The 26,822-nt window shown below is 47.4% G+C and overlaps 1 protein-coding gene across 10 annotated transcripts; it reads left to right on the plus strand.

The window, feature by feature from the left end:
- Window positions 1-400: 400 nt before the first annotated feature.
- Window positions 401-26,351, plus strand: LOC311624534 (uncharacterized protein C20orf96). Of its 10 annotated transcripts, none has more exons than XM_084887918.1 (12): window positions 413-545; window positions 1,551-1,908; window positions 2,147-2,180; window positions 3,542-3,653; window positions 15,286-15,389; window positions 20,192-20,350; window positions 22,866-22,965; window positions 23,837-23,994; window positions 24,076-24,177; window positions 24,317-24,403; window positions 25,061-25,179; window positions 25,778-26,048. In XM_084887918.1, exons 2-12 carry the CDS (start codon window positions 1,877-1,879, stop codon window positions 25,836-25,838), a joined length of 1,068 nt encoding a protein of 355 aa, XP_084744044.1. In that variant the 5' UTR covers window positions 413-545; window positions 1,551-1,876; the 3' UTR covers window positions 25,839-26,048. The 10 variants fall into 10 exon arrangements, with proteins under 10 accessions (XP_084744042.1, XP_084744039.1, XP_084744040.1 ...); XM_084887919.1 differs by having other exon boundaries at window positions 1,551-1,885; XM_084887913.1 differs by lacking the exons at window positions 22,866-22,965; window positions 25,061-25,179 and adding an exon at window positions 7,696-7,739 and having other exon boundaries at window positions 404-545; window positions 25,778-26,350.
- Window positions 26,352-26,822: the final 471 nt, after the last annotated feature.

Here is a 26,822-nt window from a genome sequence, read left to right on the forward strand (position 1 = left end):
ATCGGAGTGGGGCAAGAGTGGGGGCTGATACTGCAGTCCAGGCCTGAGAGGAAAGCAGGGTATGTGTGTGGGTGACGGTAGTAAGTGTCCTGATTCCAGAAATACTTTAAAGGTATTGCTGACAGATTTGGATGTGGGATGAAAGATGAGTCAAGGATGACTGCAGGAAGAGCTGTCATTTTGAGTTGGGTGAAAATGTTTCTGGGGAAAGAATGCATGCTAGTTGCCTAATGCTGTCCAAATGGAGATACTGAGTAGACAATTGGCTGTATGTGACAGGAATTCAGGGAAGAGGCTGACGATGTGAGGCTGGGAAGCATCTGGGTAATTATGGGATCTGAAGTCATAAGACTGGAAGGGAGCACATGGGGTGAAAGCAGCTATTACTGGGGCAATCCAGTAATAAAGGGAGAAGAGGAGGGGCCAGCAAAAGAGAAGAAAAGGAGGTAGGAAGGAACTCCCGAGAGTGGTTTCCTGGATGCCACGTTTAGAAAGCGTGTCAAGGAAGGAGTGACCCATTGTGCCAAATGCTGCACGTAGGCCAGGTAAGACGAGGTAAGATGAGGTTTAGTAAAGTGGAGGTCACTACTCGTGCTGATTGACAAGGGGAGTTTCCGGGGAGAGGGGGACAGTGAAAGCCTGGCTGAAGAGACAGAGAGGAATGGTAAACAGAGTAGGCACACCTCTGTAGGAGTTTTGCTGTGAAGTGATGCAGAAATGGAAGGGGAGCTGGATGGAAGTGACCACTTAAGTTTTTGTTTTTGTTTTTTAATATATTTTATTGATTTCTTACAGAGAGGAAGGGAGAGAGATAGAGAGCTAGAAACGTTGACGAGAGAGAAACATCGACCAGCTGCCTCTTGCACACCCCCCACAGGGGATGTGCCCGCAACCAAGGTATATGCCCTTGACCAGAATCGAACCTGGGACCCCTCAGTCCGCAGACCGACGCTCCACCGCTGAGCCAAACCGGTTTCGGCAAGTTTTTTTTTTTTTTTTTTTTTTTTTTTTTAAATAGATTTTTATTGATTCCAGAAAGGAAGGGAGAGGGAGAGGTAGAAACATCAATGATGTAAGAGTATCATTGATCGGCTGCCTCCTCCATGTCCCACACTGAGGACTGAGCCTGAAACGGGGCATATGTCCTGACTGGGAATTGAACCATGACCTCCTGCCATAGGGTGACGCTCAACCATTGGGCCATGCTGTCTGGGCATGTTCACTTTTTTTTTTTTTTTCTTCAATAGAAGACATTAAAATATGTTGGTATGACAATGAGACTAATACAGAGAAAAGAGTGATGGGAGAAAACGGGGTGAACTGCTGGGGGATTCAGTGCATAATTGTAGGAATTGGTCTCAGTGGGCAATTTATACAGAGTCACAGGAGAGATGTAAGTGGGTGAGTCAAGAAGGTGATGTGAACTTTTGAGTTTACTGATTCCAAGATTTTCTTAATGAAATAGGAAGCAAATTCAAGAGTAAGGATTTGTTCTTTTCTTCCTTCCTTCCTTCCCTTCCTTTCCCTTAAAAAAAAAAAAAAATAATAAGGATGAAGAAGGAAGCAATGGAGGTTTGATGAGAGTGAAAATATGACATCATCCTTTAGGCTGAGGGATATTTGAAACCAAGGTGAAAAGAACGTGTGGAGAGCTACATTTTGCCCTGCAAGGTTCGTCCCTCTAGGCACGCCGTAGTCTGCGTGTCCGTTCCCTTGGAGACGCGGGCCCAGAGGAAGCGTCTGGTCTCCCAGGGACGTTGGAGCGGCCTGAGTTCCCGCGCCATCCCCGCTGAGGCTGGGAAGTTGGAGATCGCAGTAGGCATCCCAAGAGATCGGTGCCCCACGGACTCCCCGGAGTCTTCTTCCATCTTCCCCAATGCCGCGTGTAGGTGGAAGGAGGAACGCGAGGTGGGGAAGGGCCCACGCCTCTGCCCCCCGCCCGCGCTGGGGGGCTCTCCGCGGACTCACGCCCCCCCTCCTCCCCCTCTCCTCGCCCACACCTCCCCGGCCCCGCCCCCCCTCCCCCGGCGCCCTCTGGGTTCTGGTTTTGGATCCACGCCTGTTTCCTGCTTGCTGCTTGCATCCCATGGGTTGGAATGATGGAAGGTCTTCCCCGCCTAACTGTTTTCTGACCTACCTACCCTAGGCGTCGCTCTCCACCCCCCAAGGTCCAGGCTCTGGTGAGTAGGAGTTGGGTGGGGGTAGGGGTGGGGTTGGGGGAGGGAAGGGATGGGGGGAGGGTAGGGGAGGAAGGGGGGAGGTTCGCTGATCCTGAGCCTGCAGCCCTCCTGCTCTCCATTCCCCTGAAGCGACAGCCTTGGGGGACAGGGTCCTGAGCTCTGGATTCCAGGCCCTGCTGTGTCACACGCTTGCTGTGGGGCCGTGGCATGCCTCTGGACCTCAGTTTTCTTACCACCTTTATCAGGATGGAAGGGTGTGGACATGTGATGCTATTCTCTCTCTCTCTCTCTCTCTCTCTCTCTCTCTCTCTCTCTCTCTCTCTCTCTCTCTCTCCCTCCCTCCCTCCCTCTCCTGTGATTCTACGGTATGCCGGTTCCCTTTGGGTCTTTTTTGTGCCTTCTGTTCCTCACAGTTCTTAGCACCTCACAGCCTGGATGTGCTTAGTAAGTTCAGGCTGGCTGATGCTAGAGTGATGGCTGATGCTTATGGAGCACTTACCCCCTGCTTTACACACCTCTCTCAGAATTCTCACACCCACCTAGGAGAGGTAGATTTATCATTAGGTCCAGGTCACAGGTGAGAAAACTGAGGCTCAGAGAGGTAAAGTCACTTGCTCAAGGTCACGGATATCGATAAGGGGGGAAACTGGAATTATTATTTTTTAAAATTTTATTTTTTACAGAGCGGAAGGGAGAGGGATAGAGAGTTAGAAACATCGATGAGAGAGACACCGATTTAGCTGCCTCCTGCACACCTACTGTGGATGTGCCCGCAACCAAGGTACATGCCCTTGACCGGAATTGAACCTGGGACCTTTCAGTCCGCAGGCCGTAGCTCTATCCACTGAGCCAAACCTATTAGGGCTATTTTTTTTGGAGGGGGGGGGGTTTAACACTTTTTTCCAGTTAGATAACTTGTCTGACTGTTGAAATCAGCTAGTCTCATTACTGCAAAAGTCTCCCTTAAATTTTGTTTTGGGAACAAACACATAAGCGCACACACACAGAGTCAAATTGACCTCCGCCACCCACTAAAAGCACATCAAGATGTTGTTCTGACCAGAATCCTCTTTCGTTGGAATTTTTTAAAAAGATATATATTTTTATTGATTTCGGAGAGGAAGGGAGAGGGAGAGAGAGAGAAACATCATTGATGAGAGAGAATTACTGATCAGTGGCCTCCTGCATGCCACCTACTGGGGATCGAGCCCACAACCGCCAGCATGTGCCCTTGATCAGAATTGAACCTGTTACTCTTAAGTCTGCAGGCCATCTCTCTATCCACTGAGCCAAACCGGTTAGGGCTGAAGCTGGAATTTGAACCCATAAGGCTGTGTGACTGATTCTGTTTTGTCTGGTAGGATTATGCTACATGGCAGCTGTCCAAACAAAAAATCAAGCCATTCGTTCCGCTTCCGGTCACACACAAAAGTGGCCATAAGAAAAGCAAAATGGAAATTAGTGACCAGCCAGGTGAGCAGAGGCACTCTGGGCTGGAATGGGAGTTGGGGATTGGATAGAGTGAATGCCCTCGGCCCTTGGTGACTCCATTTATTTTAGGGGAGGCTCACTGTTTGACCCAGAAGCTTATATCTAATATATGTCAAAGGACATGTGTGCATCTGGGCAGGAGAGGTAATCTTTTCTACATGATTATTATTATTATTATTTAAAATATATTTTATTGATTTTTTTACAGAGAGGAAGGGAGAGGGATAGAGAGCCGGAAACATCGGTGAGAGAGAAACATCAACTAGCTGCATGCTGCACACCCCCCACCGGGGATGTGCCCACAACCAATGTACATGCCCTTGACCGGAATTGAACCTGGGACCTTTCAGTCCGCAGGCAGACGCTCTATCCACTGAGCCAAACTGTTTCGGCTCTACATGATTATTTAGGGGCCTAGATTCCTTTAGTCTTTGTGGCTATAACATTTTGTAAGGCCTTAAAGTTCTCTGCTGGATACTTCTGCATCCAGCAGGCAGAGCAGGAGCAGAGAGAAAACAAGAATATGGATGATTTTGTGGGCATTTTATTTTCCAGGGCCCAGACTTGAAGTGATACAATATCACTTCCAATCAGAAGCCATAACTCAGTCATCTGACCACTCCTAACTACAAGGGAAGATGGGAGATGTAGCCCAGCTCTGTGTCCAGGAGGAAAAGAAAATAGGGTTTGGTGAATTCACGGTCATCTCTGCTACATCACTGTCATGCCTTCCAGCGGAGTTCTGAGGCCTGGGCCAGGCAGACATGGCTTCAGATCTTGACTCTGCCTTTTACTCTCTGGGGAAAATCATTTATTCCTCCATGCTGACCTGATAGGATTGTTGTGAGAATTAAATGAGATGATCTCTTTAAAGCATTGTTGCTCAACTTTTTGGTCCCAGGTCCAATTTGCCAAACTCAACACTCCTTTTTAAAAAAATATATCTTATTGATTTTTTACAGAGAGGAAGAGAGAGAGATAGAGAGTTAGAAACATCCATAAGAGAGAATCATCGATCAGCTGCCCTTGCACACCCCCTACTAGGGATGTGCCCGCAACCAAGGTACATGCCCTTGACTGGAATCGAACCCGGGACCTTTCAGTCCGCAGGCCGACACTCTATCTACTGAGCCAAACCGGTTCCGGCTCAACACTCCTTTTAATAACAAATATTTTGTGATATTCCTTTAGTCTCCTGAAATAAATTTCATAGATAATATAACCTACCTACATATATAACAAAGAAATAATATAATACCCTAACTATAAATAAAAAGTAAAAGTTTTTTTATAGTTTAATAATGTATTTCAATATGTAAATGCTCAGCTTGAACTCCACTAGAAGATATGATAAGGTCATCAGAGCTTACAGAGATACAGCAAGCATGTCAAACTCAAAGGCTAACACAAACCAAATAAACAAGGTTTAAGTTTATGTGGGCCACAAAAAAAACACAAACTTCAATTTTCATAGAAACATAGGATTATTTCAATAGGAACATGCTGAATACAAAGGGCTGAAATAAATGAGTAATCGTTAACATGAAATAATAGAACATTTTAATAAAAATATTTTTTTCTTGAACATTAACTTACCAGACACTGAATAATTGCACAAATTAATAAGCGTAATGCAAATAAACCTATTCTTCTTGTTCCTCGAAAGAGAAATATTTCCTGTTGCGCACACCAAATAAGTTAGTCCAAGACTAATGACGTGGCAATCGGCTGCTAAAATATTCGCTGCCAGTATTAGTGGAGAGAAATGGTGCACCTGTGTGTAAGGCACATAAGAGAAATGAGTGTGACGTGATTATAGTAATTAGTCATCAGCGAACGTTGTAGTTCATTATTACTATTAATTATGTATAACAGGATATTGTAAAAGTTAAGTTACGAAATTTTTATCAAAACGTTCTTACATACCATTATGTTGGCTGGGCTGCAAAAATAAATACTTGTGGGCCACATGCAGCCCGTGGGCTGTGAGTTTGACATGCTTGATATAGAGAATCCTGGTGAATGTAACAGTTGCAAAGGAAGGCAGACTGACAGGTGGTAAGATACTGGGACTCTAGTATCAGGGGAATTTTTCATTGCTGCCATGATTTACAAAGCGGTACCTACCTTTTGGTAAATTCCAAACAAAATAAAGCATGATCTTTCTTTTGATTGTAGCTGCTTTGGAAAATTCCGCATTATAGTAAACCTCTGCAAAATATTCTCTCTCTCTCTCTCTCTCTCTCTCTCTCTCTCTCTCTCTCTCTGTCTCTCTCTCTCTTTGCCAATCCTTGCCCCAGGACATTTCCTATTGATTTTTAGAGAGAGTGGAAGGGAGGAGGAGAGACAGAGAAACATTGATGTAAAAGAGACACATTGATTGGTTGCCTCTGGCTTGTGCCCATTTGGGGATGGGGATCGAGCCTGCAACTGAGGTACATGCTCTTGACTGGAATTGAACCTGGGACCCTTCAGCCTGCAGGCCACTACTTTATCCAGTGACAAACCGGCCTGGGTGCAAAATATTCTTTGTGTTTATATGTGACCCACAGTCATGTTCTGGGATCAAACCATTCTAAATATCGTTTTCACCTACATCAGTATCTGTTAGGATTTTGGAAGATCAGGTAGAACATAGGAGAATTCTGTGTTCTGTGGGGCTGTTCTGTTTGGGGGGTGTCTAGCATCCCTTGCTCCCACACACAGGTGCCAGTTGGGCCCCCCAATATTTGTGAAAACTCTGCCAAGGTACCTAAAAAATGGTACCCTTTTGAGAATCATTGATGTAAAGTGATGATCTTAAGGCCTAGTGGTGGTAACAGAATTTTTGTCTAGAGCCCTAGACTCTATTCAGACAGCATCTTTATTTTATTTTTATTTTAAAAAAATATTTTTATTGATTTCAGAGAGGAAGGGAGAAGGAGAGAGAGAGAGAGAAACATCAATGATGAGAGGGAATCACCGATTGGCTGCCTTCTGCATGCCCCTACTGGGGGTGGAGCCCGAATCCCAGGCATGTGCCCTTGGCTGGAGTCGAGCCTGGGACCATGCAGTCCATAGGCCGACGCTCTATCCACTGAGCCAAACCAGCTAGGGCTCAGACAGCATCTTTAATGAAACTCTTGCCCTTTTCCTTCACTGAGAAGCTAGTGAAGTATATAACAGACACAACCACAAAAAGAACAAGAGCAATGAACATATGTCAAGCACTTACTACATGTCAGATACTGTTCTCAGCACTTTACAACTATCACTTCATTTAATCTCCCAAACAGCCCTGTGAGGAGGGTGCTGTTATTATCATCTCTTACAGATGAGGCACAGGCAGGTGTAACTTCCAAGGCCACTCAGGCGAGGCATAGCCAGGCCCAGCTGGGACATTTGACAGTTTGGCTTTGGCCCCACAGTCTTCCCCCATTTGATGTTTAGGGAGAGTGGAAGGGAGAGGGAAAGACAGAGAGAAACATCGATGTGAGAGAGACACATCGATTGGTTGCCTCCTGCATGTGCCCTGACCAGGGCTTGGGCTGGGGAGGAGCCTGCAACCGAGGTATGGGTCCTTGACTGGAATCGAACCTGGGATCTTTCGGTCTGTAATCCAATGCTCTATCCCTTGAGCCAAACCGGCCAGGGCAGGACCCACAGTCTTAGCCATACATATATAGCTGGAGAGAGTGTGGGCACTGGAGATATCCTGGTGAAGGATACAGATTGGGTTTCTAGTCATTAAGAGCTCATGGTTCCAAACTCAGACATGTAACTACACAACCCTTTATACTTAGATATTATAGAAGAAGATGATCATCTCGTTCACTCCTTACAATGACGGGAGAGGATGTTATCACCATTTTACAGATGAGGAAACTTAAGCTTAGGATGATAACGTGTTCTGTGCAAGTCCTGTCCTGACGACAGTTTTGTATATTCAAGAGAAATCAATCATTTCTACCAAGATGGAATAGCCCTGTTTCTTTCTATTCCTCCCTTGCACAACTAAAACATGTTGGCTATAACACACAAACAGAAAGACTCTGAAAACCGCAAAGAAGACGGTGGGCTGTTAGTGAGGTGAGTGGACACAATCATGTGGAATGACAATGAATACGGGGAAACCAAATTTAAAACAGCACATTCACAATCGCTCTAAAGAAGATGATTGGCCCGGCTAGCTCAGTGGTTGAATGTTAACCTGTGAGCCGGGAGGTCACATTTCGATTTCCCATCAGGCCTTGTGCCAGGGGTTGTGAGCTCAATGCCCATGTGAGGCATGCAGAAGGCAGCTGATCAATGATCCTTTCTCATCATTGTTGTTTCTATCTCTCCCTCTCTGAAATCAATTAAAAAAAAAAAAAGGAAATGATATGTAGGTATAAAATTAACAAACATATATAGGATTTGTATGTTGAAAATTATATATAATGCTGGTGAAAGAAATCAAACAACTAAGTGAATAGAGAGTCATACCATGTTCATGGATTGGAAGACTCAACATAGCAAAGATGTCAAATTTCCCCAAATTGATGTATATGTTTAATACAGTTCCTATCAAAATTCCAGCAATGTTTTGTAGACAAAGACAGGTTTATTTTAAAATTTATATAGGAAAGCAAGGCCCTAGAGTAGATAAGACAATTTTGAAAAAGGAAGAATAGTATGGGAAGAATCAGTTTACATGATTTTAAGGCCAACTATATAGCTATAATAATAAAGACAGCATATTATTGGCAGAGAGACACACAGGTCAATGGAACAGAATAGAGAAACCAGAAATATAGGCACACAAACATGCCCAGCTGATTTTTTTGTTTTGTTAATCCTCACTAGAGGTTATTTTTTTCCCATTGATTTTTAGAATGGAAGGGAGGGAGCAAGTGGAAGAGAGAGAGAGAGAGAGAGAGAGAGAGAGAGAGAATTAATGTGAGAGAGACACATCAATTGTTGCTTCTCAAATGAGCCCTGTCCAGGATCAGGGATTGAACCTGCAAGGTACTGCCCTTGACCAGGAACCCTAGACCTTTCAGTGCATGGGCTGACACTCCAACCATTGAGCTGTATTGGCCAGGACCCTTCAGATTTTTTACAAAGGTGCAAAAGCAATTCAGTGGAGGAAAGAAAACCTTTTCCACGAATGGTGCTGGAGCAGTTGGACATCCGTAGACAAAAAAAAGGAACCTCAATTTAAGTCTCACAACTTACATAAAAATTAACTTGAAATGTGAATGTAAAATAAAATAAAAAATTAAATGTAAAAGTGTAAAGCTTTTATTTTTTTATTTTTATTTATTTTTAAAATATATTTTATTGATTTTACACAGAGAGGAATTGAGAGGGACAGAGAGTTAGAAACGTCGATGAGAGAGAAACATCGACCAGCTGCCTCTTGCACACCCCCCACTGGGGATGTGCCGGAAACCAAGATACATGCCCCTGACCGGAATTGAACCCAGAACCTTTCAGTCCACAGGCCGACGCTCTATCCACTGAGCCAAACCGGTCCTGGCAAGTGTAAAGCTTTTAGAAAAAAAATCGTAGTTAGAAAAATCTTTGAGCCCGAACTGGTTTGGTTCAGTGGATAGAGTGTTGGCCTGCGGCTCAAGGGTCCCAGGTCAAGGGCGTGTACCTTGGTTGCAGGCACATCCCCAGTTAGGGGGTGGTGCAGTAAGCAGTCGATCGATGTTTCTCTCTCATCGATGTTTCTAACTCTCTATCCTTCTCCCTTCCTCTCTATGAAAAATCAATAAAATATATTTTAAAAAAAGAAAGAAAAAGAAAAATCTTTGAGCCAAGTGAAGAGTTCCTAAACTTTACACAGCCAGCTTGATCTATAAAAGAAAAATGAAATAATTGATAAATTTGGCTTCATAAAAACCATATCCTTTAATTCTGTGAGAGATTTTGTTAAGAGGATGAAAAGACAAGCTTTAGACTTGGAGAAAATATTTGCAAACCACATATCTGACAAAGGACTGCTATGTAGACAATATCAAGAATTCTTAATATTCAACAGAAAAACAATTCAGTTAGAAAATGGGCAAAAGCTATAAAGAGACATTTTACTTCACAGGATATACAGACGATAAAACACATGAAAGGATGCTCAATATTATCCATTAGGAATATGCAAATTAAACTACAAAGGGATGTCACTGCATACCTATCAGAATGGCTAATGTGAAAAATGGTGATAGCATTACATGCTGGCAAAGGGGAGAAACTATATTATGCATTCATTGCTAGTGGGACGGTAAAATGGTGCAGCCATTCTGGAAAAGAATATAGCGGTTTCTAATGAAACTAAACATGTAATTCCCATAATAATCCAGCAATTGCACTCTTGCACATTTATTCCAGAAAAATGAAAACTACGGGGCACGAATGTTTCATAGCAGCCTTATTTGTAATACTTCCAAACTAAGAACAACCTGGATATCCTTCAGTGGGTGAATGGTTAATCTATGGTCCATCCATACCAGAGAATTCCCGTCAGCAATGAGAAGGAAATAACTCTTGATACCTTCAGTGACTTGGCTGAATCTCCAGAGAATTTTGCTGAGAAAAAAAAAAAAAAAAAAAAAAAAAAAGCTAATCATACCATATGATTCCATTTATATGACGTTCTGGAATGACAAAATTATGGAAATGCAGAACAGAATAGTGATTGCTGGCAGTTAGGGACAGATGGGAAGAGGATGGTAAGGCGAGGGGAGTAGGCGTGGCTGTAAAAAGGCAGCATGAGTGATCCTGTGGTTAGGGAACTATTCTTTTAAAAAAATATATATTTTATTGATTTTTTACAGAGAGGAAGAGAGAGGGATAGAGAGTTAGAAACATCCACGAGAGAGAATCATCGATCAGCACACCCCACCCTAGGGATATGCCGGCAACCAAGGTACATGCCCTTGACTGGAATTGAACCTGGGACCTTTCAGTCCGCAAGCCGACGCTCTATCCACTGAGCCAAACCGGTTTTGGCTTTTTATCTTGCTTTTTTTTTTTTTTTTTTAAAAGGCCCTGCACTGAGGATTGAGTCCACAACCTGGACATGTGCCCTGACTGGGAATAGAACTGTGACCTCTTGGTTCATAGGTGGGCACTCAACCACTGTGCCATGCTGGCTGGGCTGTCCTGCCCCCTTTCCCCACCCCCCCCCCCTTTTTTTTTTTTTTTTTTTTTTTAATCTTGCCCTTCTTAATGTTAATATCCTGGTTGTGATATAGTTCTTAGTATTGCAAGATGCTACCATTGTGAGAAACCGAGTTAAGGGTACATAGGATTTCTCTGTATTCTTAAAATTGCATGTAACCTGAAGTTATCTCAAACTAAAAAGTTTAATTAAGCTCTAGCTGGTTATGCTCAGTGGATAGAGTGTCAGATTGCAAACCAAAGGGTCCCAGGTTCGATTCCGGTCCAGGGCACATACCTCTGTTGCAGGCTCCTCCCCTGCCTGCGTCCTGGTCGGGTGTGTGCAGGAAGCAACCAATCAATGTGTTTCTCTCACTTCGATATTTCTCTGTCTTTTCCTCTCTTCCACTCTCTCTAAAGATCAATGGAAAAAAAAATCCTTGGGTGAGGATTAAAAAAAAAAGTTTAATTAAAAAGAAAAGATAAATCAGGGCTGCTACCATTAATGAAAAGAAATACCCATTATTAAAGCTACAGATCTTTCTAAGTACTTAAGTTCAATTTACAAATCTCATTATTTTTATAAATACTTATAAGAGGGATTTTAGAACTTGCTTAATTAAATTCCCCTTTGTCCTCTAAGCCCCATTAAAAAATTTTAGTATATTTATTTTCATTTCTAAATAGCTCACTTATCTGATTAACAAAAACCATTGGGTATTTAAACAATTTTTTACATCTAATAAACTGCTAAATATGGATAATCTTAGGTGTTTGTTTTTTTAAAAAAATATATTTTATTGATTTTTTACAGAGAGGGAGGGAGATAGCTAAAAACGTCGATGAGAGAGAAACATCGACCAGCTGCCTCTTGCACACCCCCTACCGGGGATGTGCCCGCAACCAATGTACATGCCCTTGACTGGAATCGAACGTGGGACCTTTCAGTCCGCAGACCGACACTCTATCCACTGAGCCAAACCAGTTTCGGCTAATCTTAGGGTTTTTTTTTAAAAAAATATATTTTATTGATTTTGTACAGAGAGGAAGGGAGAGAGACAGAGAGTTAGAAACATCGATGAGAGAGAGTCATCAATCAGCTGCCTCTTGCACACCCCCTACTGGGGATATGCCCGCAACCAAGGTACATGCCCTTGACTGGAATTGAACCCGGGACCCTTCAGTCCCCAAGCCGACGCTCTATCCATTGAGCCAAACCGGTCTCGGCGAATCTTAGGTTTTTTATACGTACATACACATACATGTATTTTTATTGATTTCAGAGAGGAAAGGAGAGATAGATAGAAACATCAATGATGAGAGAGAATCACTGATTGGCTGCCTCCTGCATGTCCCCTACTGGGGAGGGGAGGGGTAATTGAGTCCGCAACTCAGGCATGTGCCCTTGGTCGGAATCAAACCTGGGACCCTTTAGTTCGCAGGCTGACACTATCCACTGAGCCACATAGCTAGGGCACCATCATTGATGTTTCTATCTCTCTCTTCCTCTCCTTTCCTCTCTGATATCAATAAAAATCTATTTAAAGCAAAACAAAACAATAATTACTACTAATAAAGTAGAAAAATCAATGACAAGCAGCTGCTATGGTGAGTGGCAGCTGCCTGGCTTGGTATTATCCTGACAAGCAACTACAAGTGCCAGAGTGTTTAGCAAGGTAGACTCTGTCACAACACAACCACACACGTGGCCATTTCCATGATAGGTAATAATAAGGGACAAAACACAACATGGTCTCCAATTATTATTTTTTTAATATATATTTGAATTTATTTTTACTTTATTTTTACTTTATTTTTTTCAGAGAGGAGGGGAGAGGGAGAGAGAGATGGAAACATCAATGGTGAGAGAGAATCATGATCCGCTGCCCCTTGCACACTACACACTGGGGATCGAGCCCGTAACCCGGCCATGTGCCCTGACCAGGAATCGAACTGTGACCTCTTGGTTCATAGGTTGATGCCCAACCACTGAGCCATGCTGACTGGGCGAGCCTAATTGTTTTTTAACCCCATATTTATTTACCTATGTTATATTTACTATGTCAATGCATAAAAAAAAAAAAAAGAGGGCCCCTAAAATATGGAGGAGTTTGACACTGAGTCAGAGGCCAAGGTGCCCCCTGTCCAACCGGACCTGTACGGGAACTGCTGCAGGGAGGGGAGCCGCCACCCACCAGTGCCTGCCCTCACGTGCGCAGCCCATTCTGGCTATAGACAGCCTGTGATTAGAAGGATCTTTATTTTATTGAGACCAAATTATCATTCCCTGTAATTATGACCGTTGGTTCGTGATTTGCCTTAAGATTAGATACATATGTCTGCTGAGTGACTACCAGGCAGGGGGCACATACAGCGTGGAGATGCTGGCCCTTACTTAGCCAAGGATTAGCCCCTGAGGGACCTGAAAACTGGATTGGACGATTTTCCTGGAAAACACAGAGAATGACTATGCTATGAAAAAAGAAAAAGTAGAACAATCAATATACTGTACAAAAAGTTATGTGAGTGTGGTCTCTCTCAAAATATTGACCCTTCTTCTTTGTGATAATGTGAGATGATACAGTACCTACGTGATGAGGGGTAGCGAGGTGAAGGAAGGAAGCTTTTCGAGGTAGCATTAGGCTACTGCTGACCTGATGCTATGTCAGAAGGTGGATCACTGAGCCACGATGATGTCGTGTCTTCCACCCCCAACTTAGTGCCTTTCCCATCCTGGCTAAGCAGTTCCTGTGGCTGTACCTTGTGCAGTCTGAGGTGCGACAGCAAAACTAGCACAGATTTGATTTTTCTTCCTCACAGTTTCATGGATAGAAGATGCGTTGTTATCATAGACCATAGCAACCTTTTTTCTCTTTCCTTGTTGAGAATTTTCACCTAAAGGAAGCACTGCATGGCTTCTCTTTGGCACATCTGAATCGGCAGCGTCACTTCCAGGCTGTGGGGCCGCTGCTGCGGAAAGTAAGGATGACTTGAACACGAGCCCTGTGACACCTCCTCAGAGGACCCGCCAGCCCGGGTGGCTGCGGAGCGACTACCAGGCAGGGGGCGCATACAGCGTGGAGATGCTGGGCCAAAGGATGCTTCACGCCCCGGGCGGGATGGTCTGGATGGCGTGAGATTTCATCACGCTTCTCAGAATAGTGAGCACTTTAAAACTTAGGAGTTGTTTATTTCTGGAATTTGCCATTATATATTTTCGGACCCTTGTTGACTGTGAGCAACTGAAACTACAGAAAGTTAAACCGTGGACAGTGGGGGTGGATACTGTACCGATAATTCTTAACGTTCACACAAAGTTATTTTAACTTACTTCGGTACTTAGTCTGAAGCCCTCCCAGGGCTGCGGGTATTGATTCCTGAAAGAGGGAATATCTGTCTGAGGGGAACCGTGCTGCACGGAGGCAGGGGCTGTGGCGGGGCTGCAGCATCCCGGTGACTCGTCTCCTGCCCTGCGTGCAGGACGTGCGGAGAGGACGCGGCGGCTCCGAGGACGTGCCCTCCACAGGTCTTGTTTTGATCAGAATTGTTTTCCTATATTCCTTTTCTGCAGGACCACACAGCTTATAGGTCTTTCAGAGACAGCCAGTTGGAGTTTTGTGTAGCTTCTGTGCTGATGGCATGGTCCTGATTCCAGTTCTCAGGTCATTATAATAATAGCAGTGACAGCCGAAACCGGTTTGGCTCAATGGGTGGAGCGTCAGCCTGGGGACTGAAGGGTCCCGGGTTCCATTCTGGTCAAGGGCACGTATCTTGGTTGTGGCACATCCCCAGTAGGGGGTGTGCAAGAGGCAGCTGATTCTCTCTCATCGATGTTTCTAATTCTCTATCCCTCTCTCTTCCTCTCTGTAAAAAATCAATAATAAAAATAAATAAATAAATAGCAGTGACAGCTAATAATATGTATTCAGTTCTCCATGCATGTTAGGTACTATTCCAAAACACTTTAACACGCAGTAACTTATTTAATTCCCATGACAACCCTATCAGGCAGGCGTGATGCTGATTTCTGTTTCACAGATGGGGCCACTGAGGGACAGAGAGATCGAGATTCATGCCCAAGGTCACACAGCTGATAGGAGGCAGAGCCTGGATTCGAACCCAGGCTGTCTGGCTCATTAATTCTTGCTCTTGGCCCTTACCCTGTTTGAGCTTGCCACTGGCCAGGCTGGTGGGAGAGATTGGGGGCACATGGCTGTTTCCTGTTCCTCTCTCCCCGCTCTGTTCGTACCACAGTCACTGGGCACGTGGAAGCTCCCCTGGCTTCTCCAGCCCTTATGTCAGGGCCCAGAGTGGGACTTGGGAGCTTACTGAGGGAGAGGAGTTTCATCCTTTGTCTCACACTCACACATTATGAAGTTGTCAGTGGCTAGGGCTGGGGCTTGGACTATCTTCCATGGATGGTGCATTCCTTGGGGCCTGACCCAGGCCTGCTTCTACCCCCTAACTCTCTCTGCCCTGTACCACGCCCTAGTGTATCCCAAGTCTACCACATCGGTGAGATGCCACTCGAAGAATCCACAAGAGCCGTGCAAACCGAAGTTGGACTCTGGGAAGAGCAAGTTCCGGCTAATGAGGGTATTTGGAGAATCCTCCCCAGATGCCGGGCCCAGGGCAGGGGCTTGGGGACGGCGGTAGCAAACACCCACCGAGCACTTGTGGGAACCAATCAGGATCCCTTTTCATTTCAGTGTGTTAGGGATGTGATCTGTGGCTTCATCATCAAAAAATTCCCCATAAATTCCTTTCATGGAGCACACTGCATTTTGAAACAAGGCTTAGAAGCTTATTTTTAATTTTTCTGCATCAGCTGACACAGTTTTGGATAATGAATTTTCTCATAACCCATTGTTTTATGTGGTTTGGGACAATGTGTCAAAGTATTTGAAATGAATAAAAGAAAGAGGGGGCTTTCATGTTTACAGCAAGAAGTAAAATATCGCCGAAACCGGTTTGGCTCAGTGGATAGAGCGTCAGTCTGCCGACTGGGGGGGAGGGAGGCGGGGAGGGGATGGTCCCGGGTTTGATTCCGGTCAAGGGCATGTACATCGGTTGAGGGCACATCCCCAGTGGGGGGTGTGCAGGAGGCAGCTGGTCGATATTTCTCTCTCATCGATGTTTCTAACTCTATCCCTCTCCCTTCCTCTCTGTGAAAAATCAATAAAAAATATTTTTTTAAAAAGAAGTAAATTACTAAGTACTGTAAGTACTATCAAATACTATAGAAAAATTCTTAACTTCTCCAGGAAAGTGTTTAATAGCTCAATGAGCAATGACTGCTATATAAGGGGGAAATGTATTTGCTTTGAAACCTTTTTACCCCTTTAACCTTCAATTCTGCAAAATGATTTAGAGGCCACCCAGCATTCTTAAAGGAGGAACTCATATTTCCAATGTTATTTATTTATTTATTTTTTTAAATATTTTATTGATTTTTTACAGAGAGGAAGAGAGAGGGATAGAGAGTTGGAAACATCGATGAGAGAGAGTCATCGACCAGCTGCCTCTTGCACACCCCCTACTGGGGATGTGCCCGCAACCAAGGTACATGCCCTTGACCGGAATCGAACCCGGGACCCTTCAGTCTGCAGGCTGACGCTCTATCCACTGAGCCAAACCGGTTTCGGCCCGATGTTATTTTTATCCTGACTTTAGAAGGGTTCATGTATTTTTGTTTGATAAAAATGATGAACTTGGGCAATTTGGCTCTAAAACCTGTGCTACCAATTTCTGATAATGTCTCATTCATTTGTTTACTTAGTCAACAAATATTTATGGAACACCTATGTGCCAAGCCCTGTTATAAGTGTGGTGATTCACTAGTGGTGTGGCCTCTGACATTAGGTAGGTCACATTCTACTGGGGGAGACAGACAATAAGACAAATATGGAATACTAGAGGCCCAGGCTTGAAATTCATGCATGGGTAGAGTCCCTAGTGCTGCCAGCTGCTGGCTGCAGGCCAGGGCCTTTCTTCCTTACACACTGCCCTCTGGTGGTCAGCGCACATCTTAGTGAGCGATCAAACTCGCAGTTGGTCAAACTCCCAAGGTGACACTTTGCATATTAGGCTTTTATATATATAGATGTGTGGTGATGCTAACTGCTATGAAGAGGCATAAAGATAAGGTTTGGGGACACAGAGGAGGGAGTGACTGTGACTGTTTCAGATGGGGTGGTCAGGGAAGGCTGCTAAGGTGGTAATATCTGAGGGAAGAAGGTTCCGGGTAGAGGAACCTCAGTGCAGGGGCCCTGAGGTTGGTGTGAGGTCAGTGTGGCTGGAGCAGTTGATGCCCTTGACCTGAATTGAACCTGAAACCCTTCTGTCTGTGGGCCAAAGCTCTAACCACTGAACCAAGCTGGCTAGGGTGATAAATGAATGTTAAAAACCCAGAGAATAGGTCCTCATCAGTGTATTCAACTCATACCTCTGGAGATCTTGGTAATGTCCCATGTGCTGGCTGTGACATTTTATTTTATAAACACATTTTTTATTGATTTCAGAGAAGATGGGAGAGAGAGATAGAAACATCCACGATGAGAAAGAATCATTGACCGGCTGCCTCCTGCACGCCCTACACTGGGGATCGAGCCCTCAACCTCGGCATGTGCCCTTGACTGGAATTGAACCTGGGAACCCTTCAGACTGCAGGCCTATGATCTATTCACTGAGCCACACAGCTGGGGCTGGCTGTGACATTTTAGTGGGGGACATAGAAAACTAGGTAATAAGAAAAATATCAGTTACATTGATTGTTGATAAGTCCTAGGGGGAAAATAAATTGGGAAAGGGGAGACATAATTATAAGCTATAATTAGTACCGTAATTACAGATAGGAGTAAGGCTCAGGAAGGAAGCAAAGAAGGGTGGTCAGAGAAAATCCATTTCCAGGGCATAGGTCTACGGTGTATCTAAACCACTGGGAGTCCTAGCCGGTTTGGCTCAGCAGGTAGAGCGTTGGCCTGAAGTGGGGCGTGTTAAAAGTAAGACTCCTGGTGCCAACCCCAATGATGTTGGCTTAGTGGACCTGAGACTCGGAGACTGGCATTTTTCACAAGATGCTCTGGTCCCTGTGGGCCATATTTGGATATTTTGGTGTGGAGATGTGGAGGCAGGATAGTGGAGTGGGCCCTGGCCGGTGTTCTCAATGGTTAGAGCATTGGTGCATGGGTTTGATTCCCGGTTAAAGGCACATAGTGAGGTTGCAGGATCATCTCTGGCCCTGGTTGTGGCATGTGCAGGAGGCTACCAATCGATGTCTCTCTCTCATCAATGTTGCTCTCTCTTTCTCCCTCTTTGACTCTCCATCCCTTCCTTCCATTCTCTAAAAATCAATGGAAGAACTATTCTTGGCTGAGGAGTAAGAACAACAACAAAAAGATTGTGGAGTGGTTAGGAGCCCAACTTCAAGGATAACAGCTCTGCTATGTGTGACCTTGGATAACTTACTGAACCTCTCTGACTCTCGGTTTCTGCTTCTATAAAGTGGAACTAATAATAGTGCCAAATGAGATAGTTTTTATAATGTGCTTAATACAGTTTTGGCACATAATAAATACATAGCTTTGTCCTATTATTCTAAAAAAAATACATTTTATTGATTTTTTTACAGAGAGGAAGGGAGAAGGAGTGGGATAGAGAGTCAGAAACATCGATGAGAGAAACATTGATCAGCTGCACACTCCCTTCTGGGGATGTGCCCCCAACCAAGGTACATGCCCTTGATTGGAATCGAACCTGGGATCCTTCAGTCTGCAGGCCAACGCTCTATTCATTGACAAACCAGTTAGGGCTGCCCTATTATTCTTATTATTATCTGAGGAATATGAAAGCTGAGGACTAGTAATGAATGGGGGTTCTAGCAAAGGACAGAGAAATAAGGAAAAAGACAAGGAACGAAGAAGAGGGCACAGAGGAATGGCGGAGCAGAGGGCTAGAGCTGGTGAGAACAGCATCAGCTCCTGTTCACTGAGAGCACGGAGTGTGTGAGACTTGCCGCTAAGTGGCTTGATTGTGGACATGATCTCGCCGATTTTTTTACAGCAGCTCTCTGAGAGGGCAGTGGTCATCTACGTTTGAAATCAATGTGGGGCTCTGGGAGTCTAATTTGCCTGGTTTCCCTTAGGTGGTAAGTGCCAGAGCCGGGATTTTTGTTGTTGTTAATCCTCACTTGAGGATATTTTCCATTGATTTTTAGAGAGAGTGGAAGGGAGGGGGAGAGAGAAAGAGAGCGAGTGTGAGAGTGAGAGCGAGAGAGCGACAGGAGAGAGAGAGAGAGAGAAAGAGAGAGAGAGAGAGAGAGAGAGAGAGAGAGAAACATTGATGTGAGTCACATTGCTTGGTTGCCTCCTGCAGGACCTCTTATTGGGGGGCCTGGAATATAACCTGCAACCCAGGTATGTGCCCTTGGCCGGGAATCGAATCCAAGACCCTTCGGTGTGTGGGCTGTTACACTCTAACCACTGAGAACGCTAGTGCCAGACCTGGGATTTGAAGCAAGGTATGTTTTGGCCTAACATCCATGTGTTAATCACTTTGAGGTTCAGCCAAGCCTTGCAGCTTTAAGCCCATGCAGTCCCTTTCTTAGTGTAGTGGAAAGACAGGCACAGTCAGAAGTCTGCCTTTCCCGTTCCGGTGACCCCACTTCCTGGCTGTATGACTTTGGGCAAGTCACCTAACCTGTCTGAGCTTACACCTACCAATGAAATAGTAAGCATAGGGCTGTTAGAGGATGACCTGATATCATGTGCCATGTACCAAATGAGGCACAATGTGAAACCCATAGGAGGTCCTCAACAATCGTTATTGCTGCTGTTGTTGTGATTATTGTACTTGCTGAGGGTGACTTAAGCCCTTCTACCCTCATTGTTTCCCCAGGGGCTTTGTATGAAATGAGAGATTACTCGCGTCAGCTGCCTGATGAAAAATGTTAGCAGTCATCATGCACTCTGCCTCCCCGCTTCTCCAGGCATGGCCCATTACCGCTGCCACCTTCACCTGCCTGGCATTTTCTGTTTTTATAATTATTATTACTACTATATTTCATTGATTTTAGGAAGCTACTGATCATAAACCTCACCTTTATTTCACTTATTCACTAATAAAATATTTGTCAATTAGATTGAGACAGGCATCAACTGTAAGATGCATTCTCAGACCAGAGAAGTAAAATTATGGGGAAATGGCTATTTCAGAATGGAAGAAATAGTTGGCTGTGCTGTAACCCGCTGACAATGGGGAACCGCCTCCCCGCATGGGCCGCATTTACCAGTCGAGGCCACTAGGGGGCAAGCGTGGGACCAGAGGGAAGTGGTCCCTAGGCTCAGAGATGCGCAGGCCGCCCCGCCCAACGCAGCACCACCTCCTCCGTCCGCCCACAGACGTTGATCAGGAGCCGACGAACCTCACTCCAGGAGCTTTACAAGCAGGAGAACTTCCTCACCAAGCTCAATCAAGAACTGATCAATACCATCAAGGACATGGAAGACAGCTCAGCCCTGAAAACACGCGGGATGCTGCAGCAGCAGGACATCTTTGGGGTGAGGCTCCACCTTGGCCCTGCAGCCCCGCCCACCATGCCACCCTTCTGAGCGCTTTGGCGCCCTCTCCTGGTCCCCTGGCCGGTTGCACAGCTGCTGCTTCCATCTGGAAGACACATCTCTTAGACATACGGCCCCACCTACCAGGGCTTTGGAATCAGGCCTGGATGGGGGCTCATCCTAACGTCAGTACTAATTAGCTGAGAGACTTTGAGTTAACCTCTGAGAGGTGTAAAATAGGGCTCAACAGCACCCATTCCCAGGGGTGGTTGAGGTGTACTTGGTACACACACAGCAGATGTGCAGGAGAAAGTAGCTGCTGCCATCACCAGCAGCAAATACTTACACAGTGCAATACCAAGAGCTTTGTACATTCTCAAGTAGCCTTACAACAACCCTGTGAGCTGGGTATTATTATCCTAATTTTACATATGAAGATATAGAAGCATAGGCGAGGTGACTTGGTCAAGGTCAGTTTAAGGTCACCCAGCTAGCAGGATCTATGTTCCTTCCACCAGCTGTGATTACGCTCTCATCCAGCAGGGGCACTTCTGGTCCATGGGCTAAGAGGGAGTGGCTTTGCAGAGAGCCCAGGGAATGTCCTCAGCCTCCTTAGGAGAGGCCAGGTAAGCTGCCGGGAGAGGCTGAAAGTTCACAGGAGACCCAGGAATTCAGGAGGAAGAAGAGTCAGAGAAAATGGTTTAATGGAGAAGTGATTCTTCTCTCTGACTGCCGTCTGCCCCAGGGGAAGAGGGAATGGGCTCATCCGAGCCTGTGAGATGGAGAGAAAATGAAGTCTTGTGAACTGGGTTGGTCTGCTCAGGCTGCCGTAACAGAATACCACAGACCAGGGGGCTTAAACAGCCAAAATGTATTTCCTCGTAGTTCTAGAGGCTGGAAGTGTAAGATCTAGATGGCAGCGGGGTTGGTGTCTGGTGAAGTCTCTCCCTGGGGTGTAGACGGCTGTCTTGCTGTGTTCCCACGTGGCCTTTTCTCTGTGCTCACCGGGAGGGAGAGAGGCCTCTGGCATCTGTTCCTCTTCTTCTAAGGACACTAGCCCCATCGGGTTAGGTCCCCGCCCTTCTGTTCATTTATCCTTAATTACTTTCCTAAAGGCCTATCTCCACATACAGTCACATTAGGGATTAGGGCTTCACTTTATGAATTGGGGGTGGGGGTGGGGATACACAATTCAATTGATAACAGAGACCAGGGCCCTGCGCAGGTATTCAGCCCAAGGAACTTAGTAGAATGTTCTCCATTTCTAAAGTCATCGTCCCTCTCCTATGTCATGGATTAATGAATACATTTTTTACATTAATTTTACATTAATACATTTCCCTGAGTACTTGGGAAACAGTGATCAGTGGACCCTCTTGTCCATCTCAAGCTCTCATTCTAGTGGGGTCCCAGGCAGTTATAAAGCCATTTGTGTGTACTGATGGGGATGAGGGGCTCAGAGCTTAGTGGATCTCCCTAACCCAGACCGGGAGGTTCGGGAGGGCTTCCTGGAGGAAGTGGTGCTTGGGTTGAAACATGCAGACATAGGCATTAACTGGTAGAGAGCAGAAAAGTGTCTCAGGCAGAGGAAATGGGTATAAAAGGCCTGGGGTGAGAAGGAGCCACATGTTGCTTAGTGTGGCTAGACAGTGTTATGCCCAGACTTCGTGATCCCCAAGGACCACCAGGGAGCCGAGTCCAATGCAATAAACAAAAGAGCCTTTTCCATGCTAGCATGGGTTCTGTCCCACTCACGCCGGCAGCATGGCGGAAGAGAGAGCGAATTTCGCCCAGTCCAGGGGTTTTACTCAGGTCGGTGGTGATGTCACTGCCTCGGCTAACCCTGATTGGTTGGGTGAGGACTAGGGTCCAGCCACAGAATGGAGGATAACTCCGCCCTGCCCCACAGTGGAGTCAGGAGCCCATCCTCACCCCGCCCTGCCCTCTCAACAGTAAGATGTGAGGAAGGGATCAGGGAGAGAGGAGGTTGGCCCAGGCCGGGGGGAGGAGGGCTTTGCCAGACAAGGAAAGGGGGTTGGGCCTTATTTACAGGGCTGAGGGGAGCTATTGGACAGTTCTTACAGGAGCGGGAGAAGGCCACTGTTTTTTAAAGAAAGATCATTCTGACTGCTGTGTGGAGCATCACTCAAAGGAGAGGACCAGTTAGGGGTAGCTGTTGTCATACTTCAGATAGCAGTTGGAGAAAACTTAAGATAGTGGCAGCAGGGATGGAGAGAAGGGTGTGGCTGTGAGCGCTGTTTGGGGTATAAAAGCCATACCACTTGGCGACATTTTGAGTGAGAGAGGGGAGGAGAGGCTGATGCCTGGGTTTGGGCCGTGTGCCTGGTGTGTGGTAGGGCCTTTGGCTGATGGGGTGGTAGGAAAGGGGAACATCGGGACGGGTAGGGTAGTAGGTGGAAAGGTTCCTGGGCCTGGGTTTGAGGACTCCTCCGATTCCCTGAGAGACCATGCTCTTGGGGCGGGGGGAGGCGAGCTGACCCCACCACTCCCACAGATCATCATCAACAGCCTGGGGTGCTCAAACAAGAAGAAGCTGAAGCAGATGACATGTGAGCTGCAGGAGTGGAAGGAGAAGGAGGAATCCAAGATGAGCTGTAAGAATCCACTCCTTGATCCTCCCCTGGGCCTCTGGGGAGGTCAGCTGCAGGGCACTGCCCTTGTGCCTGCTGTGCTGGAACCAGCAGGCCCATCACCTCCCTTCTTAGGCATATGGGATTGTTAACACCCAGAGCTAACAGCTTGCTTATGGAGCGTTTAGCACTTCCAGGTCTTCATTTCTATGAGCGAACTCTCAGTCATTACAGCTACCTGTGAGGGAGGGAATATTCTCCTATTTCACAGATGAGGAAACGGAGGCTAAGAGAATTGAAGTAGCCTGCCGATGGCTATACAGCTAGGAGCCAGCATCCCATCCGGGCCTGCCTCTGTTTCCTGCCCAGATCTCTGTGGGAGCTGGGGCCTGGGCCGGGTCCCAGGTCTCCCGGTCTCTCTCGTGCTGAGCCTGTGGCTTCATTCCCCTGAGCAGATTAGCAGCCTTCGGGGCGGCGGGACGGTGTGGTGCATCAGAAAGCATCAGATAGTGGGGATCCCCTCCCAGGAGGACGGCAGGATAGACTTTGTGGCTGTGTCTTGGGAGCCAGTGCTGCCCCCTCTCCCTAGGCTGGTGCTGCAGGTGTGAGTACGAGGAGACGGAAGACCAGGGAGGGAGGTCTTGGTGAGGGTCACAGAGCAAGTTGCTGATAGAGCTGGGACTAGTCTCCGGATCCTGCACCAGCTTAGTTTCTCTTTCCCACTCTGTGGGTGAGAGAGTCTCTGGGGCCTTAGCTTGTCACCACCTCCCAGCCTTGTGTGAGCTCGCTTCAGCCCAGAACCCCCTCCATCGGCCAAGGAGAGCTCTGCCTCCTGGGATCCCGGGAGGGGTCCTTGAGGGAGGGTCCTGCCTCCTGTTCCCCCTGACTTCTCCAGACCTGAAGCAGCAGGTGGAGCAGCTGAATGACAAGCTCAAGAAGACCCAGGAGGAAGTGAACTTCCTGAGCACTTACATGGACCACGAGTATCCTGTCAAGGTGGTCCAGATCGCCAACCTCCTGCACCAGCTGGAGCAGGTGAAGGACAACCAGCAGGTAGGTGAGCCCCTGGCTTTGCCCTGATAGGACCCGGGGGAGGCAGGGCCCGGGGCCAACCTGCTCCTGCTGCCCCCCCAGGATGAGCTGGATGACTTCAATAAGATAGGCAAGATGGTCCTGGAGTCTTTGTCTGATCAGATCCAGATGAAGAGACAAAAGCTCGTGCGCTCTCTGGTGGCGGTGAGTAGCCAGCTCCGGCCTCCAGCCCTGCTTTCTTTCCCATCCTCTGCCTCCGGGCCCCCTGCGCCCCCTCCAGCCTCTCCCGCGCACTGCTGCCCGGGAAGGGGCACATGGGGGCCAGACTCTCCTTCGTTCACAGAAAATGCAGCGTCCCAGGCAGGCGTTTCTTCTGCACAAGACCCAGGAGAACCAGAACATGGCGAAGTACGCGGACAAGTACAGAGAAGTGAGTGGGCCGGGCCGGGCCGGGTCCCTGCGGGAGCAGAGGGGCGGGCAGACCCAGCACCTGTGGGAGACACGCTGGTCCTGACCTGGCCCGGACTCGGAGCTGTTCACCTCATGCTCCTTTCTCCTTGCCAGTGCCATTGCTGTCCCTTGTTACTCCTTGGAGAGGGGATTTGTGGGGGCCGAGGCCTCGCCTCAGAAACCAGCATCCCTGGGCAACATCACCAAGCACGGCCCCCTCCACCACATTTTACTGTCACCAGCCACCCGTCTTCACCCCTAAATTCTTACCATTGAGCACCTCTCCTTACCAGCGTGAATGAACGTCACCATCACCTCCTTGGTGATAATGTTCACACCTCCATCAGTCACCTCACCGTCTCCGTCAGCCCTCACGGACCCTCATTACCGAGCACAGCCTCTGCTCTGCAGCCTGTGTCCGTTCTCCATGGCGCCCTCACCTTTCTCAGACCATCAGACACGGCCACTGCTCTGTGAGCCAGCCCTGCCCGCGGAGGAGCCCCTCTCCGGAGGCCCCAAGCCCCTGGGACCCAGCCCAGGCCCTTCCCTGAATGTCTTTACTCCTCACCCATGTTGCCCTTTCCTTCCTCTGGTTGCGGTCGTATGGACTCTGAGTTCCCCCTGCTGTCCCTCTCAGTTTATCAGCCAGTTTGAGGAGAAAATTCCCAAACTGAGGGCCGAGGTGGAACAGCTCCGAGTCCGGGCCCGGGAGCCCCGCGAGGTCGCGTTCGCGGACGTTCTGCTTCGGAGGCCCAGGTATGTGACCGCGCCGCAGCTTCTCAGACTGGACGGGAGCCCCGCCTCCTGCTCCCGTGTGGAAGGAACAGCGCCTGTCACCCAGGAGCGTTTATTGCGTGCCAGCCTGATCTCACTCGTTCCTGCCCGGGACTGAGGTCGGGATTATTACCCTCCTTTGATCGGGGAAACTGAGGCCCGCCTGGTGTCCGTCACATAGCGAGTGCTCGTTACGTAGGTGCCAAAAGGAGGCACGGGGCTCTGAGAGGGCGAGCAGGAGGCTCAAGGTGACACAGCCAGGTTTCCAGCGGAGTCATTCCACTTCAAAGAGCGCTCGCCCTGAGGGGCCCCAGCACCTCAGAGCTGAGTCCCTGCTCCCTCTTGACCTTAGACCTCTGAGGGGAGCATCAGTCCGGTCAGACCCATTCCTTTTTCATTCTGGAGTGTTTGTGTGTGTGCCTTCTTACGCGGTTGGCTGTGAGGTTTCAGATGGGGCTCCCCAAATAAGTACCGGTGTTCTCAAGAGCAGGGCTCCCCTGCGGGCATGCTTCCCCACCCTACAACCCTGGCGCCCCTGCCTCCGTGGCCTCTCACACCTCTCGTTGCTCTTCCTTACCAGGTGCACCCCAGACATGGATGTCACCCTCAGCATCCCTGTGGAAGAGCTGCTGCCCTTCTAGATGGAGGGCCATGGCCACCTACCCTCCCTGTCTCTTCCCCGGAGCCTGAGTCTCCTTCCAAGACCATATTCCCACGGTGCCCTCCTCGTCTGCCTCTCCTTTCCTCCCTCCGGCCTTTGGGTTTGGGGCTGCCACTTGGGCCAGGTGGGAACTTCCAGTCAAGCCCACCCTTTCCTTCCGCCAATAAAGCCGGATCTGCATTTGCTCTTTGCCAGTGCCTGGGGATGGACTTTGCCTTGAGGGCAGCTGGGCTGGCTGCATCTGGGGCTCAAAACTTCTCAAGAAACGCCAGACTGACCCCCAGTCTGAATCTCCGTGGCTCTGTGGCTCCAGGCTGCCCCCTTCCTGGTTCAGAGGAAGCCCAGGTTCCCTCCCAATTTGCGCCCAGTCCTGTGAGGACCAGTGCCAGGGGGAGTTTAATACACTTGGAAACTTGCTGGGCCTTCATTGACAAACAAGCCCCAATAAAGCTAAGCGTAATGAAAAGGCTATAGAGAGACAGTTCGTGGTCATGGTCATTGTGGCTGAAGCCCACCATGGTAGGTGTGTGGGAAGGGTTGCCCAGGGGTTAGCAGGAGTGTAGGTCTGGGTGACAGCACCTGGTAGGGAGGGACCAGCTCACATACATTTGAGGATATTTCTCTTGGGTGTCCATTTTAAGCCACTCTGCCCATGATTCCCTATCCACACCATATAGTTACCTCCACCTCCTGTGAAGGTTCACCTTTATGAGCTCTGAGTTGGCTCTTATATCCATGGAATTTCGGCAAAGTTTCTGCCTTAGGCAAATTAGGATTATCAGGATTCCAAATCTGCATATTTGGGATCATGGGGGTGGTAGTGGGGCACTAGATAACGAAAGGACCCCATCCTGTTATCTGCTCTTAGTCTGTCCACCATCCTTTATTGGAGCATTGGAGGGCTGCAGGAAGGGGTGTATGTGGATGTGGCGGAGGAGGCGGGGGAAATCAACTTGCTGTTGTC

This window comes from Pipistrellus hanaki (assembly GCF_964339955.1).
Source record: "Pipistrellus hanaki genome assembly, chromosome: 6".
NCBI lineage: Eukaryota > Metazoa > Chordata > Mammalia > Chiroptera > Vespertilionidae > Pipistrellus > Pipistrellus hanaki.

What these genes read in the sequence shown, in the direction of transcription:
- LOC311624534 (XM_084887912.1), top strand. Translation starts at nt 1,877, where the DNA reads ATGCCGCGTGTAGGTGGAAGGAGGAACGCGAG. An exon ending in AGCAGCAGGACATCTTTGGG is followed by an intron (nt 20,351 to 22,865) that starts GTGAGGCTCCAC and finishes CCACTCCCACAG; the next exon opens with ATCATCATCAACAGCCTGGG. An exon ending in ACGCGGACAAGTACAGAGAA is followed by an intron (nt 24,404 to 25,777) that starts GTGAGTGGGCCG and finishes CTTCCTTACCAG; the next exon opens with GTGCACCCCAGACATGGATG.